Consider the following 16,211-nt stretch of genomic DNA (forward strand, 5'->3'; position numbering starts at 1 on the left):
ACTATACATGGGGTTTGGAACGGTAACCGGATTTATTGAAAACTTATAACTTGTAACTACATGTAACTATGTAGGTTGTAACGAAAGTCATGAGCCTTTTTTTTTGCATGCAACCTGGGAACAGCAGACGAAAGAGAGTATGGTAGTAGGTGGAACCAGCTGTTGTGTTAACCTTGGGTGTCTTGTGACGTCAATAGCTGACATCACGTGACCAGTATCACTCCTAACAAAAATGGCCGACAACCATATGTCGTTTCGCCAGTGTGCTGTCATCGAATTTCTTGTGAAAGAGGAAATCCCTGCTGCAGAAATTCACTAGAGACTTCAGCATGCTTACGGAAGTCTGTGCATGGGTGTGAGCAGTGTTCGAAGATGGGTGAAACATTTAAAGATGGGAACACCAGAATCAAAGCTGAGCCTCGGAGCAGTCGTCCTCGAACAGCCTCAACTGAATGCAACAAGGAAAGAGTGGATGAGATCATTGAAGATGACAGGCGTGTGACTGTGGACACAATAGCCCGAAAACTTGGAACAGGGCATAGTGCAGTACAGGAGTTGATTGAAAGCTTGGGCTATAGGAATGTCTGTGCTTGTTGGGTCCCGCGGTTATTGACCGAAGACCATAAAGGTCAGCGAAAAGCCATAATCTCAGAAATGCTGGAGAGATATTGACACGAAGGCGATAATTTTTTGCTCTGTATTGTGACAGGTAACGAAAGCTGGTTTCACTGTTTTGAGCCTGAAACGAAACGGCAGAGTATGGAATGGCACCACTTGCAGTCTCCATCAAAAAAGAAGACAAAGACCATGCCATCAGCTGTGAAGGTGATGGGCACAGTCTTCTGGGATGCAGAGGGGTTTATTCTGGCCGAATTCCTGGAACCTGGGCAAACCATCAATGCTGCTCGTTATGTCCAGACGCTGCACAAGCTCTGTCATGCATTGCGCGATAAACGTCCAGGACGAAACATCATCATCCTGCATGACAACGCTCACCCCCACGCCGATCGTCTCACATTGGAAGCAATTGCAAAGATGGGGTGGGAAGTTCTTCCACACCCCTCCTATAGCCCTGATCTGGCACCCTCCGACTACCATCTTTTCGGATTTGTGAAGGATCAGCTGCATGAACAACGTTTTGAGACAATGGAGGCAATTCAGAAAGCAGTGCGTCAGTGTCTTCGCATGGCTGGAATGGAATTTTCAAACTCCCAGAATGCTGGGAGAAATGTGTACAAAGAAGTGGCGATTATGTGGTAAAATAAAGAAAGGTCTGTAGATTGAGGTGGTGCATTTGGTTTGTCAATGATAAAGCATGTTACTTTATAAAAAACTGTTGCTCATGACTTTCAGTATGACCCTCGTGTAATACACTCTACAAATCACCACACTGTAGCACACATAGTCTTCTATGTCTTCTCCAGAGGTTGTTTGGTTAGTCTTCACTAGGTGTTGCTAAGTTACAGCTGGCTTGCAAACTAACTCATGGCCTCCTAGCCATCACTGACTTATTCGCCCAGGGGCTCCTGGGATGGGCTGCATACAAAACATCATTACCAAAGGCTCCTCAATTGCTGTGTGACATGTAAGCAAGCTGCTGCCTAGCAAGAGCTTGCTTGTTTATCAAGCCATTACCTAGCAACAGACAATTTTTCAGTCATCATGTCACAGTACTTTCTCTCTTCATTCATGAGCTAGTAGGGCTCAGTAAGTAGAGTGAGTGGTTACATTCTAGAGAGCCAGGGTTCAATTCCCAGCTAAGGCAGGGACTTCTATGTTTTCCTGCTATATTCAGACCTACTATGGGGACCCCACATAGTCTCCTGTCCAGTGGGTAAAGGGATCTCTTTCCCTGGGAAACATTTGCCAGACTCTGCAGGTCATTGTTCAACTCTATGTACTGCACTGCCAAGGTGGAGAATGTAGTGTTTGTTACCTCTATATCCATCATACACCTTCATGGGGTGATGCTTACATTTGGGGTCAACCCTGCCTTCTACCTCTCGTTTATCAGTTACGTGTTATTTTTCTTTCCTATACTGCATCTATATCATAGTCACCATAAATCACCTGTCATTTCACTAACCTTCCTACTATACTGTCACATGTTAGTGACTAGATGCAAGGTTTGGATTCATAATTGGACTTACTTAACCCTAATAACTTGTAACTACAAAGAATTATAATGCTGCAACTAATTACACACACTACAAATTACTATAGCATACACTAAATCTTCCCAGTCTGCTGTCTTCATGTGCCCATTGCTTGTTAGTGGCTCCCAACAATGGATACTCCTCTGCTTCCATGCTAACATCCTTGCCAGCTGGCACCCTTCAGTTGCAACTACTAACCATCAACTAACTGTTGGCTCCAACCTCCAATTCAAGGCTGGCTCACCAATCAAATGACTGCTAAATTACTGCTGGCTCTCGTTATATCACCACAGCATGGACTTCATAGAAAACACCCAACAATTCCTCTGTTGTGTCATGAATCTGTTGCTGCAGGAACTTGTTTACCAGCCTTTGCCTAGCAACAGCCACCTCTTGCAATTCCCCTCTTCTCGCTTTCATCCAGCATGTCACAATATTTTAAGATGCCAATAGACAACAAAATGTTTTCTATAATAAAAGTATTACTACTCACATTACATAATTATTTATAATCGAAACATTTCAAGACAGTATCTGGTATGGAGGAAATGCCAGTTAAAAACTAACTTCCTTACTCTGTAACCAACCAAATACCAGATCAGAAGCAAGCTTCCAACTTAATCAACAACTGGAGAGGGTTCCTGAAGTGAATTTCATTCATGGATTAAGCTGTTCCCAAGGCACAGCAGATGTTAGATCTTGCTAGCCTGAAGAACATAAAAGCTTTCTAATGAAACAGTACTAGAAGAGACAATGGTGAGTAAAGGTACACAAAATTTCATCATTATGACATAATAAGACTAGCTCTTGCCATGGTAAGCGATTGTTGGTACTGGTTAAAGTGCATGCAGGGTAAATAATGTAACCATTAAGACATATCAGTGATAACTGACTGACTTTGACTTTGGTCTTGACCTTTCATGTACTGCATGTGCTGCCAGTACACCACAAGCTGTAATCTGTACTAGAGTTCACTGTGTTAGGACCATGTGACAAACCCTAAATAGCAGATATGGTAGATATGCTTGAGTCTTGCTTATCTATTTCATGACACTTTACCAACTGCTGAGATTATACAGTATCAAATGACATTTCAGACTGACTATGAATGACTTGAAAAAATGACTGTCTTGTTTGCATGTACAATCCTATTGTTTTCAGATTCATTTCTGAAAAACAAAGTTGTCATTTAGATACACGACATCCGATTGTAAGCATCATGAGAAAATATTAGAAAGTGTCAAAAAGTTTAAATTTCAGAAGAAAACTATTCTTTGCAGTCGGAAGACTTGTATCACTTCTAGGCCCACTGACTTTCTCCATAACTAGGAACTAAAGAGACTTGTGGATGCAAGGCTGTGTATTATGTAACACCCATGCACTTTCTACACACTGACTAGTCATGAGATACAGAAGATTCCTCATCATTGGCATATGTCCTAGTGATATCAGATGAAACTGAATTCTCTCTTTACAACAGGAGCACCTGTTGCCTTAACCACACCAGTGTTCTCTTCACTCTCCAGAACTTCACATGTACTGCAAACACAGAAAACAGTGACCCCAATATGGTAAACATTATGATATTATATTTTACATGAAAAGCAACATATTAATATATAGCACAGATCATATCACCCCATCATCTCATAAAATATTCCAACAGGTGTCGATAAAATCATGTATTTGAGGTCTATGACAAAAATTGTTGAGTATATTTAATTTCAGCTCAAATGATCTATTTACTGTAACCCCGATATTACACGACAATCAAATTGAAGTCTAATTTCTAAAGAAGTGGCCTGTTGGTGTATAACATACAAATATACATTTCATTCAGATCTGTAACTATTATTTGAAATTAAGAATACTGTCTTCTGGAATATGATGCCATGTAATCTGGCTGAAGAATAAGCTAAGCATACAAATGAAGGAGAGCATTACTGAAGATGGAGATGGTAAAGGTCAGTATACTTTCTACCGGACTACATATCACATCCCATAGTCACCACCATTAAAACCAAAATTTTCACATTTTAAATGTTCTCAATATCTTCATGGATGGATTTTCTATGATAACAAATACAGAGTGTTTAAACAACTGGCTGTTTCTATCTAATATGTAGGAGACCGAACCACTACAACATAGTGACAGCATCAACACAGGGAGCAACCCATATGCATATCCTCATAAGAAAATCAATACACATCACCTGAAATAAACAGCCTGTTGGGTGACATACAGAATAATGAGCATAAGCTCCACAAGATCATAGATAGTAAGGTCAAGACCACACAACCTAACTTATGTGAAAAGATCCTGATATGAACGCGTCCCACACTATAGTTGCTTCTACCAAGAGCAAATCACGTCAACACGTAGCGGTCACAAAGTTTTAAAGAGATTTATCGTACTTCATTTCCATTTTTGTACAATTTTAATTTTTACGTTTTATTAATTTTTAAATTTTATTATCCAAGTATTTTAAATTTTAACTGCGATTCAATTTATGCATTTAAAAACTCTCAAGAGCACAATAAGGATCCTTACTGAAGAATTAAATGCAATGCAACAACTGAGACTGGTATCAATGTACACCTGATTATGACACAGTATATTGGTCGAAAGTCGAAACATGTAGCATCAATAAAAGAAAAACATTGATACATTAGAGTCTACTTTGTTTTAAATACAGAATATTGTTGCGTAGACTGCATACTTTTATATATATTTATATACTATATGTTGGTGTCTCCACCTTATCGTGGTGTGGGGGTTTGAGTATGCCAAGGACCCTGAGAGCTATACCAGCGGTAGCGTAGCTACTGGCAGGGCCTCCCTTGCTGGACAGGTCAAAGGGTAGGCATCAGACGAAGAGAGACACCAAAAACTGATGCCGGAAGCAGCGTCATCAGCAGNTTGGAACATGGAATGTAAGGACCTTGAATCAAGCAGGCAAATTGGAGAATATGAAAACGGAAATGCAGAAGAATGAGGTGTCTGTTCTAGGTATCAGCGAAGTGCGATGGAAAGAACAAGGTGAAATAAGAAGTGGTGATTATACAGTGTATTATTCTGGAGGTGAACGGGCTGAAAGAAGTGTGGCAATAGTGGTGCATAAAAGTGTAGTGAGGAGTGTTGTTAAGAAGATTGTTTGTAATGACAGAATTATTGCTCTGAAGTTAAAGGCGGAACCGGTAGATATATTGATTATTAGGGACCGGATTTTTATGCCATAATAATCCCTTAAATATGTATGCATTTATGCAATAAAAACTTCCGAAATATGCACTAAAATATGCACATAAAAATTAATACCAAATATTAAAATTGATTTTACATTTTTAACAAATGAATATTTAAGTTCATTTCATGTAATCACTGAATGATTCATTTGCAATAAAAAGCTACACTTAAATACAAATCATGCAACAAAGCCAACATATTTCATTACAAATTTAAAAAACCAATGGTACTCACATTTAGCTCTCCGAACTTTCAACTTCTCTTCTGTTGCAGTTCACAATTACTAAATGTTCTAGGTTTTCCATAGTTAGTGGCCTCCTATTGTCTCGTAACATGTCCTTATAGCGGGAATAATTTCTTTCCATTTCACAGGAACTTAGGGGCGCATGTACAAAAGCCGCTATTTGCTCCAGTGTTAGTGATATTTCACTTGGCAGTTCAGTACGTTTACCAGCTAAAATTTCTTCAATTTCACAAATTTGTTCATATCCTGGATTTTTTTAAAGAATGCTGTGTACTTTTTCCTTTACTACTTCACCGACTCTTCCAGGAACCGAATTCGATTTGGAAACAGTGATTCTGAACACACTTAACTACTGATACAAAGTAGTATTGCTATTGCTTGCCTCCAGCGAGGAAATGTCGGATGGAAGGTGAGAGAAGTGAGCAGATATATAAGAAAGATTAGTTTCTAGTTATGCGTTTTTTAGTACATCTTGGGCAATTTGAATTTATGCTGCACTTTTGGGATCAAATGTATTCACGACATTCCTAACTGTTTAAAAATGTTCCGTATAATAACTCGCTGCAAATAGCCACGTGCCCCAGAGCGTTAAAATTGGTTCTGGCAGAAGTGGAATGCTTGGTGCTACTGCTTTAAAGGCTTCTTTTCTGTATGGCGCTGTAACAAATACCTTCTTCACAAAAGACACAGACTTGTCAACAAGCAGAAAATTTGCACGAATTGTTTCTGCAACACGGTGCAACCCGTGGGCAAGGCAAGTCACATGTGTCATGTTTGGAAATATAATTTTAAGAGCAGTACCAGCTGTCATCATATAACTTGTGGCATCAGTCACAAAGAGCAATACGCGCTCATACTGAATGCCATTCGGCCATAATAAATTCATGGAATTGATAAAAAATCAGGAAACTGCCGAGCTATTTGTGGTTTCAAATTGCTCTACTGCAAGAAGAAGATATTGGGTAGAGTGTTCATTCTTATTAAGGGATCCAACTATACAATTTGCAATAAACCGGTCCTCACAATCTTGTGTTTCGTCAATTGATATTCACACAAAATTATCTTGAATCGTATCTCTAATGCTATCAACTGTAAGATCGTAACACTGCTTCACGTAATATTTGCGCACAGTAGATTCATCCGGCACTTTGCACTGTGTATACTTCTCTATGAAGTTTCTCAGAGTAGGATGAGTTAGTTTCCACAGCGGAATATCAGCGCTAAAAAGGCTTCGCATAAATCAAAGGAAAACTGTGAAAAGCTATTATTAGAAAATTCACTAAGCAATTTTTGAACAGGAGCACTTTTCGTGGATTTAATTTTAATATTCTCTTTGTGATCTCCGGGGGGGGAGTGTTTCTAGAGGAAATGTCATGCAGGCGTTACAACATGAAAAAGTGCGAAGATCAGAAGAAACATCATGGATACAAGATTGGAACATGGAATGTAAGGACCTTGAATCAAGCAGGCAAATTGGAGAATTTGAAAATGGAAATGGAGAAGAATGGGGTGTCTGTTCTAGGTGTCAGTGAAGTGCGATGGAAAGGACAAGGCAAAATAAGAAGTGGTGATTCTATGGTGTATTATTCCGGAGGTGAACGGGCTGAAAGAAGTGTGGTAATAGTGATGCATAAAAGTGTAGTGAGGAGTGTTGTTAAGAAGATTGCTTGTAATGACAGAATTATTGCTCTGAAGTTAAAGGCGGAACCTGTATATATACTGATTATGCAAGTGTACATGCCGACATCAGAGTATGAAGATGATGAAGTGGAAAAAGTGTATGACACAATTGAAGAAATTCTTCAGGAAGATGGAAGAGGAGACAGAAACAGCATCATATTGGGAGACTGGAATAGCATTGTTGGAGATGAATCATATCAGAATATTGTTGGATCACATGGACTAGGAAGACGGAATCACAGGGGTCAAATGCTTATTGACTTTTGTGAAAGAAATGGACTGATTGTCACCAACACTTGGTTCAAGAAGCCAAAGAGAAGAATTTACATATGGAAGGCACCTAGGGATTGGAAGAGCCATCAGCTGGACTACATCCTTGTGAAACATCGATTCAGAAACAGTGTGAAGGATGTGAAGATGCTTCCTGGGGCAGATATTGACTCTGACCACAACTTACTGGTTGCCAAGTTCCGAACCAGGTTGAAGAAAATTATAAGATTTCGAAAGCGCAGACCCAGATGGGATTTGGAGAAGTTATATGCTCAAAGACAAAGCGTGCAAGAGACCCTAGAAGAGAAACTCGGTGCAATTGAAGGTGAAAGCGGAAATGCTGAAGCGCAGTGGAACAATATAAAAGAATGCATGTTAGATTCTATCAGTGATTTGGTTGGTAAAGTTGAGAAGATAGCAAGAAAACCATGGGTTACACAGGAGATGATGAGTAAAATGGAGGAGCGAAGGAAATGGAAGAATGTCAACAATGAAGAAGGCAGGAGGAAATACAGGAGACTGAGGAATGAATTGAAAAGAGCCACGGACAGGGCCAAAAAGGAATATCTTGAGAAGATATGTAATGAGATTATGGAATTTCAAAGAACAGGCCGTTATGATTTGATGTACATGAAGACAAAAGAACTAGGATGGAAAGAGAATCATGGGATTCAAAATGTTGGCATCGAAGACTCCCAGGGGAATAGAATAGTAGATCAGAGGCAAGTGCTGAAAATTTGGGAAAATTATATTTCAGAACTATATGATCGACCTAATCGGCCAGAAACCTTAGAAGTTGAACCGGAAGAAGAAGTAGATACAGACGAGAAAGGACCATATATTTTACAAAGTGAGGTGGAAAAAGCTATCAAGGAAATGAGGAAGGGAAAGGCTACAGGAGATGATGATGTACCTGGAGATGTGCTCAAGTTACTGGGAGAAGGTGGTTTGAAAACACTGACAAAACTAATGAACACCATATATGAAAGTGGAGAGTGGCCCAAGGACTTTACAGAAGTTACAATGATTGCCTTAAAGAAAAAGACAAAAGCTACAAAATGCAGCGACCATCGCACAATAAGTCTTATTGCACATACAGCAAAGATAATAGCAAAGATACTTAAAAGAAGAATTGAAAGGAAAATAGAGGATGTACTTGGAGAAGATCAGTTTGGATTTAGAAGAGGAAAAGGAACCAGGGATGCAATTGGGATGATGAGAATTATAGCGGAACGAACTTTGGAGATAGATGAAGAACTGTGTGTTTGCTTCATAGACTGGCAGAAGGCATTTGACCGGGTAAACTGGACCAAATTAATGCAGATCCTGAAAGAAACAGGTATCGATTGGCATGAAAGAAGATTGATTAGCAAATTGTACATGGATCAGAAAGTTAGAGTACGACTGGACAGGGGGGAGACAGGAAGTGTGCAGATTGGAAGAGGAGTTCGACAAGGATGCTGTTTATCACCAATTCTGTTCAACTTGTACAGCGAATGCCTTACCAAGGAAGCTCTGGATGGGCTCGGTGACTTCAAAGTAGGAGGGCAAATTATTCAAACTGTGAAATATGCAGATGACCTTGTGTTAATGGCTAAGGAAGAAACTGTGCTACAGGGCATGATTGATAGACTAATTGAAATTGGAAGGTGCTATGGCATGGAAATGAATGTGGAGAAAACAAAAGTAATGAAAATTTCGAGACAACCAACCCCAGTCACAATAAAGATAGACCAAAAACAAGTGGAGAATGTGAAATGTTTTAAATATTTGGGTAGCTTGTTAACAGATGATGGAAGGTGTACTTGTGAAATTAAATCCAGGATTGCCATGGCAAAAGCTGCATTTAGCAAGAAGAAGAATCTTTTTACCAGCAAATTGGACTTAAATTTGAGGAAGAAACTAGTGAAATGCTACATTTGGAGCATAGCTCTGTATGGGGCTGAAACATGGACACTTAGGGCAGTAGATCAGAAACATCTGGAAAGTTTCGAAATGTGGTGTTGGAGAAGAATGGAGAAGATCAGTTGGACCGATTATGTGAGAAATGAAGAAGTGTTAATTAGAGTCAGTGAGCAGAGGAATATCCTACATGAAATAAGAAAACGGAAGGCTAATTGGATTGGTCATGTTTTACGCAGAAACTGCCTTCTAAAAGAAGCTATCGAAGGAAAGATAGATGGGCGGATAGAAGTGACAAGAAGACGAGGAAGAAGACGTAAGAAGATGCTGGATGACCTTGGGGACAGAAGAGGATACTGTCATTTGAAGGAGAAAGCTCTATATCGCATTAAGCAGAGGAATTGTTTTGGAAGAGACTGTGGACCTGTCGCCTGACAGATTACCGATGATGATGATGTAGGATCTGCACTAAGCAATGAAACTGATCTGGGGAAAATTATAAACACAAGGAAGATATACTGCTTTTCCACCTACCTGAAAAGAAAGACAGAACCAGACTCTAAATCAGGGGTGCTTTCTTTTACCAAGTAATGCATAATGTTCAAAGAAAGTATCCCTGTGTGTCATAACAATACTGCATAGTTTGCCCATACTTAAGAGTATTATAATTTTAAAACAAAATATAAGAAAAAAATATTCTTTTCTGTAGAGTCTACATTTTGACTGGCTTCACTATGTCTACAATATCACTTACAGCCATGAAGTGTAGTATCTGAATTGGTGATTAATTCTGTCAACAATTGATCTGTATGTGAAATAAACTGATATCAATTGCAATGAGGATTGCAGCGCTATGTAACCTTGCAAGCAGATACTGATATTTCAGAGAAACACGCTGGCCCCATTTTCAGGCTTGAATTTCAGCCATGCAACTACATTGTCTCAACCCCAAACATTAAAATCTGAAAGGCTACCTAGACTGCCAAGCTCATCACACAGAAGTCTTTCCTTGTCACCAGGTAATGAATCAGCTCAGAAATGGGTTGTGTTAAGATGGGCCTGAAAAAGCTCCAGTGGGAAATAGCAGCTAAATACTGCATTACTCATGCAATGCAATGTGTCACAAGAAGCTAAACAGCACATACCTGTAGAAAGAAACATTTGCCAAGAAACAAAACCAACAAAAGAGAAATCCATATTCAAGAAAAAAAAAACAACCACGTTCTGGGATCACAATATGGATGTGCACTGGTACAAAAATGGCTTCTTGCTGAATAATTAACATTTGTGCTCTGAGAACAACAGTGTACACCCAATTCATAATCAATATAGAGTTTTAAATATATTGATAATTAAATACAAAAGTGAATAATGTTGCATCAATGCTCTCTTGCCCTCATCAGTCTTCGCGAGCACACACAAAACATAATGTACAAACACACAAGACCAAGATAAAATTACTAAACAACTTCACCAACTGATGGTAAGCAACTGAGAATAGACCTAGTTAGATGAAAACCAAAGTAGCCCATCATTCTAGAACATGACATATAGCATGCTGGGAAAACAAGGGGGAAAGAAAGGTACAGAGGAACACCTGCCAGGTAGCAACACACCCGTGAGACATGAAATAAAGTACATGGATCAAGATGATGGGTATGTTCTGTTACAATATTAGGAAGCCTACCTCGCATCTGATGAACATTTTCCTGTTACCGCTTCTGGCTCTCTTGGTTGGGTAGGTTGTAGCAGCAGCTGTGACAGGGCATTCGTACTTGGCATGTTCTCTGACTGTGTTATGTGTGGAGTCAAACTGAGATTGGAATCTGGCCTAGAACACAGTTTCTGTAAGAAACAACTGGTTCACTTGAACCAAATATTGTCCCACCTCATGCCTCAGCTCTGAACAATATAAAGTAAACACATTATGGACAGGCCATGAGTACTTCAGCTCATAAACCACTTATGAGTTCATATCGGACCAATGCACAGTGTAGTACATATGTAGTATAAATGCCCATATTAGGAAACGCACACCATATTAATAACCACAAAATAACACAACTCATATTGGCGAAATACGTGTACTTTTAGAATTACATATAACAACAGCCCTATTTACATCGACATTTAACCCTGGTTTCTATGACCGGTTTCACAATGTGGATGCTTTAACAACAAGGATCCATGAATTAGATAAGATGCTAATACTATACTGTGGCACTTGAACCTTAGAATTATGCTTGGAATATATACTTTAATAACTTTTATTTAATAAGTTTTAATAATTTTAAATATTTTAATAATTTAAAACATTCTTCAAAATTAATCAGTGTACTTGTATACAGTTTTTAATATATCCTATATACACATGCATACATGTATATATTCTCTATTTTATATACTTATTATATAGATTATATTATATAATACTTATTATGTAACTGTGTTATCATACAGTATAACATGGTGCACTAGTATGGATCCCTATTAGCAATTCAGTGACCAGACACATCCTATATTAACTGCCTGATGATGATCCTATGTGACCAAAACATGCAGCAGAAATACAAGTTTTAATTATAAGACATTGAATTGAGTATACATTTTTGTTGTGGTGATGGTTTAACCTAACTATATACACTTACGAGAAGTTTTACAGAATGTATGGCAGTTCTAAACTTTAAGTTGCTGGATATATTTCAATTGGTCTGAAGTGGTCAATTACAATTTAAGCTTTATATGCACCTCATATGAAACATTATCAATATTATCAAAAGTATTCATCATAAAAAATGAGTATGTAATATATTTCTAGGATCTCTTAAATTTTTATGTGAAATACTTCATATGTGGTATACAATTATGAAATATAAAGATAAATAATGTATGCACCTATTCAGTACAGTGCTTCTTACTGATGATTAGTTCTGTCAACAACAGAGTTTTATCTGCAAATGAACAACACCTATATGGGAGAGTACACTGGAAAATTCCATGGATTCATAATTGGAGTACATCTTTCGACCACGATTATGTAATTAAAAAGTTATTACAAATTTTTGAAAGCCTGGATAGCTTAGTCAGTGTAGCAATGTGCTACAGGCTGGGCAGCCGGTGTTCGATCCCCTGCAGGGGAAAAATTTTTCTCGTTCACAGTGTCCAGACAATCTCTGGGGCCCAGCCATCCTCCTATCCAATCGTTACCAGAGGTGACCTCTCCAGAACAACTTTACCATTACGTTTTACTAAAAAATTTCACCCTACAATAATCCGTAAAAACTGACTCACTCACTCTGGAAGCCATTGTGACATTTAAATAGTATGTGGTTACATTTTTGTTTTCTGTTTTGTGGTATATTTTACACATTTGGATACCCTACAAATAATGGAATAATCAACAGCAGGCACAAATAAAACCAATGAGGGCACTCACAGAGATGTAAACTGGATCACTGAGGAAGCCTGTTTCATACAAGGAACAGCAAAGAGGCTACTGTCCACCAGACTGGACTCCACTACTCCTGCATCTTGGCTGGTCACATTATCTTCTTTAACAGTCAACAAACTAATGTCAAATTTCAACGTTGCTAGAGGAAAACAAAGAAAAAGAAAGATATGACTTAAAATCTGTATAAGGTAGTTCTTAAACACAACAACGATTTCCATTCCCGTAACAGTACCACACACAAAGTAAGTTTTAATATGCATTCTTTTGAGAATTTGTATTCCTATATGGCCTTGACATTCACTTTATTCCTGATATCACATAGTTTTCTTGTATCATTTCTCTTACCTGTCTTGGTTTCTGCTGTTATGGAAGAAATGAGGGCTAAAATTCTGTCATGTTGAGCAACATACATGTCTACTGACAAGGCCATAAAGATGAAGGAATGTGCTATTTTTCTTGCACTGTGTAAAATATACACTACATAAAACAATACTGTCATGTATTAGGGATTTGCATTACAAATAATAATGGGTTCTAAATTTGATGATTGGGTTTACTGGCACTTCTTTACAATTACAGTCAATTGTAACAGCTCACACATTGAACTCCTTCTGAACGACATCTGTCAGACACCTATGAAGAATTTCTCACTAATCTCTCACTGCTGTCTGAATCTCAGATTGGTCTCCACTCTTCTGAATCCATAAATCATCTCCTTTCATAGCTGCCATGCAGCTGGGATAGAAGTCATAATGTCTTAGAGAGTTCCCTGTTCTGTTGTGTTGTCATGGGAATCATGTATTAATACCTAATCAATGGTTTGGTTTCCTAAGTATTTACAACTTCCAGTCTTTGTATCCCTGGAAACTGTGTTTTGTAATCAACTGATTTCCAAGAAACAATCCCTCTGTGGCAACATAACTGCCACTTCGTTTCCTAGAAACAGCCCACGTCACTTCAAAAGGAAATTTGTACAACTTACTTAAGATATGCCCGTTTCATGGTCAGGAGTGGCTACATAAGCTACCAATATGAAACAATTTAATTAACTTGAAAACTTATGATGCAGACCCCTATATGAAGTTTGGAAACAAGTGCTGTAAATTTGTTAACCTATGGCAGTGAGACGCCTGACTATATGGCACATTAAAGTCACATGAAGCCACCATCATAGCCTCACATGCTTGCTCTGACCATGGTACCATAATGATTTCACAGCTGTGCAAAATTAGGGTGGAATTTTTCAATCACACGGGTTTCACTGTTATGTCAATCTTGGGATCCAGTTACCAATATGCTGCAATGGTTCAGACATTTCTAAATGAAGCAAGACTCTCTACATGAAATACATGATGGGGTAACCATCTGACACCACTGACTGCCAAAGTTTCTAAAAGCACTGAGCTAGTTCATACACATACACACAAAAGTATTATTTTGTGTAAAGAATTTTAAAAAATTAAACCAAACTACAGACAATACCTGACGCCAGTTCTAAATGTCTGTAACAATGATTCTGTACTTTACTGGAGTCCTTTTGGACATATCCAGTCTCCTGATAAACAGGTATCCAGTGTTTTGGAGGATTGTTTTCTCTCCAAATTCAGGTTCTACAATAAAATTGTTATTTTACAGATTTACTGACTGACTCCTAGGTAATTTAATGACACTTCTCAACTACAGAGTTCATAAAGCATCAAACGAGATGATCATGGCATTACATACGTAAGGACATTAAAGACAATGTCTGTGGCCTTTCTGAAAGACCTACCCTGACAGTCTTCTGAAGAGACAGGCAATCCACATATACCTCAGTAAGCCAGGTTCAGATTCAAACTGCCTACCTTCTACATACAAGTCTTGAGCAGTGGCGTGCGGTAGTATTTTTGGTAAGGGAAGCAATGGTGCCTAATAAATTAACTGATAGTAATCAACTCACCAAAATTTATTTGAAGACCAAATCTATTCTCTGGTTCTTAGTAGCAAAATTATTGATGAAATGGTCGTAGAAGCCTTCACTGTTGCGAATGTTTTCCAATAATTTCTTCTCAGTGGACAACAGAGACAACCTGGACATTCTGTCTTCCCCTTGAGAGTTCCTAGTGTAAGTTTTAATTCTCTTCACTGCAGAAAATGAACGTTCAACCGAAGCACTACTTGCAGGAATTGTCACGATCAGTTCACATAACTTTGTCAGCTGGTGTAGTACACTGTCGATGTTTGTAGTTTTTAGATGTAGCAAAAGGTGACTTGCATTCTGGATGTTTAAATCTTCATTAGAATAAAATACACTCAGTTCACTTCTTAAACGAGGAAAATTTGCCATTTTCAGTGACAAAAAAGAAATTTTAGGAAATGTCTTTTCATACTCCTTACTGCAACTAGGATTTATTAATTCAAGAAACTTTAGCTTTTCTAAGTTCTGAAACCTTAATTCAATTTGATTCGCAACATTATCAAAACTTTCATAATAAAGTTTTCTGAAGCATTTTTTTACGTCTCCTACATTGTCAAGACGCAATCATTTGCTGTGGTTCATCAATTTTTTCATTTGAGGACGTTTCAAAGAATACGTTCTCGAAGCTTTCTCTTTTCTTGGATATATCTTCTTTTCCTTCGGTCACTTTAGGGATACAAAAAGATATGTCATTTGATTTTGTTTGTAGTATGTCGAAAAGAACGGTGGTTACTGAAAACAAATCTTTGAAAACAGCAAGAAGAAAATTAAAGTTGAAATCTTGCAGCACAGAAAGAAATCCTCAAGCGGCAAAGTACGTTTCATTATCCCAGTTATCTGGATTTTCAATTATATTTTGGAACATGGTGTTCAATTCAAATTTGTACTCACATACTGTCTCTACTAGACGACTGTTATAGTTCCACCTGGTTGGTGCGACTTTCAGAAACCTCTTTTCACTTCTTGGTCCAAACAGTGCGTCCTTTTAGAAGATGTAGAGAAAAAGGAAGAAAAGCTGTTCAGTGTTTTGAAAAAACACATTGCACTCTTTAATACTAGAGACAGACGGTGAAAGTACAAGATTAAGCTTATGTGCCATACAATGTATGAACATGGCATTTGGAAATGTCTCTCACTTTAGTTTGTAGCCCATTAAGTTCACCTGACATGACCGCCACTCCATCATACATTTGGCCGTTATTTTGCTGCCAAAATCATACTGAACTACACAGTCTATAACGCGTTCAGCTAACGCCGATGCAGTTCGATCAGCACTCACACCCGAAAATCCTAAAATCCGTTCC

General features: G+C 38.3%; 1 protein-coding gene across 6 annotated transcripts in view; it reads right to left on the reverse strand.

The window, feature by feature from the left end:
• Window positions 1-1,317: 1,317 nt before the first annotated feature.
• LOC111862949 overlaps window positions 1,318-16,211 on the reverse strand; it is a 40,223-nt gene continuing 25,329 nt past the window's right edge. For 4 of the 6 annotated variants that reach the window (XR_004512855.1, XR_004512854.1, XR_002842514.2 and 1 more), the window contains 3 exons: window positions 12,936-13,089; window positions 11,187-11,330; window positions 1,318-3,695 (listed from right to left, as the gene is read on the reverse strand). Coding sequence is in view for 2 of the 6 variants with exons in the window: in XM_023848840.2 (XP_023704608.1) it covers window positions 3,605-3,695; window positions 11,187-11,330; window positions 12,936-13,089 (389 nt within the window). In the remaining 4 variants the exon portion in view is untranslated. Of the gene's footprint in view, window positions 3,696-11,186; window positions 11,331-12,935; window positions 13,512-16,211 lie in introns of those variants that run through there. The other 2 variants (XR_004512856.1, XM_023848839.2) reach the window with 2 other exon arrangements.

This window comes from Cryptotermes secundus, unplaced genomic scaffold, assembly GCF_002891405.2.
Source record: "Cryptotermes secundus unplaced genomic scaffold, Csec_1.0 scaffold822, whole genome shotgun sequence".
NCBI lineage: Eukaryota > Metazoa > Arthropoda > Insecta > Blattodea > Kalotermitidae > Cryptotermes > Cryptotermes secundus.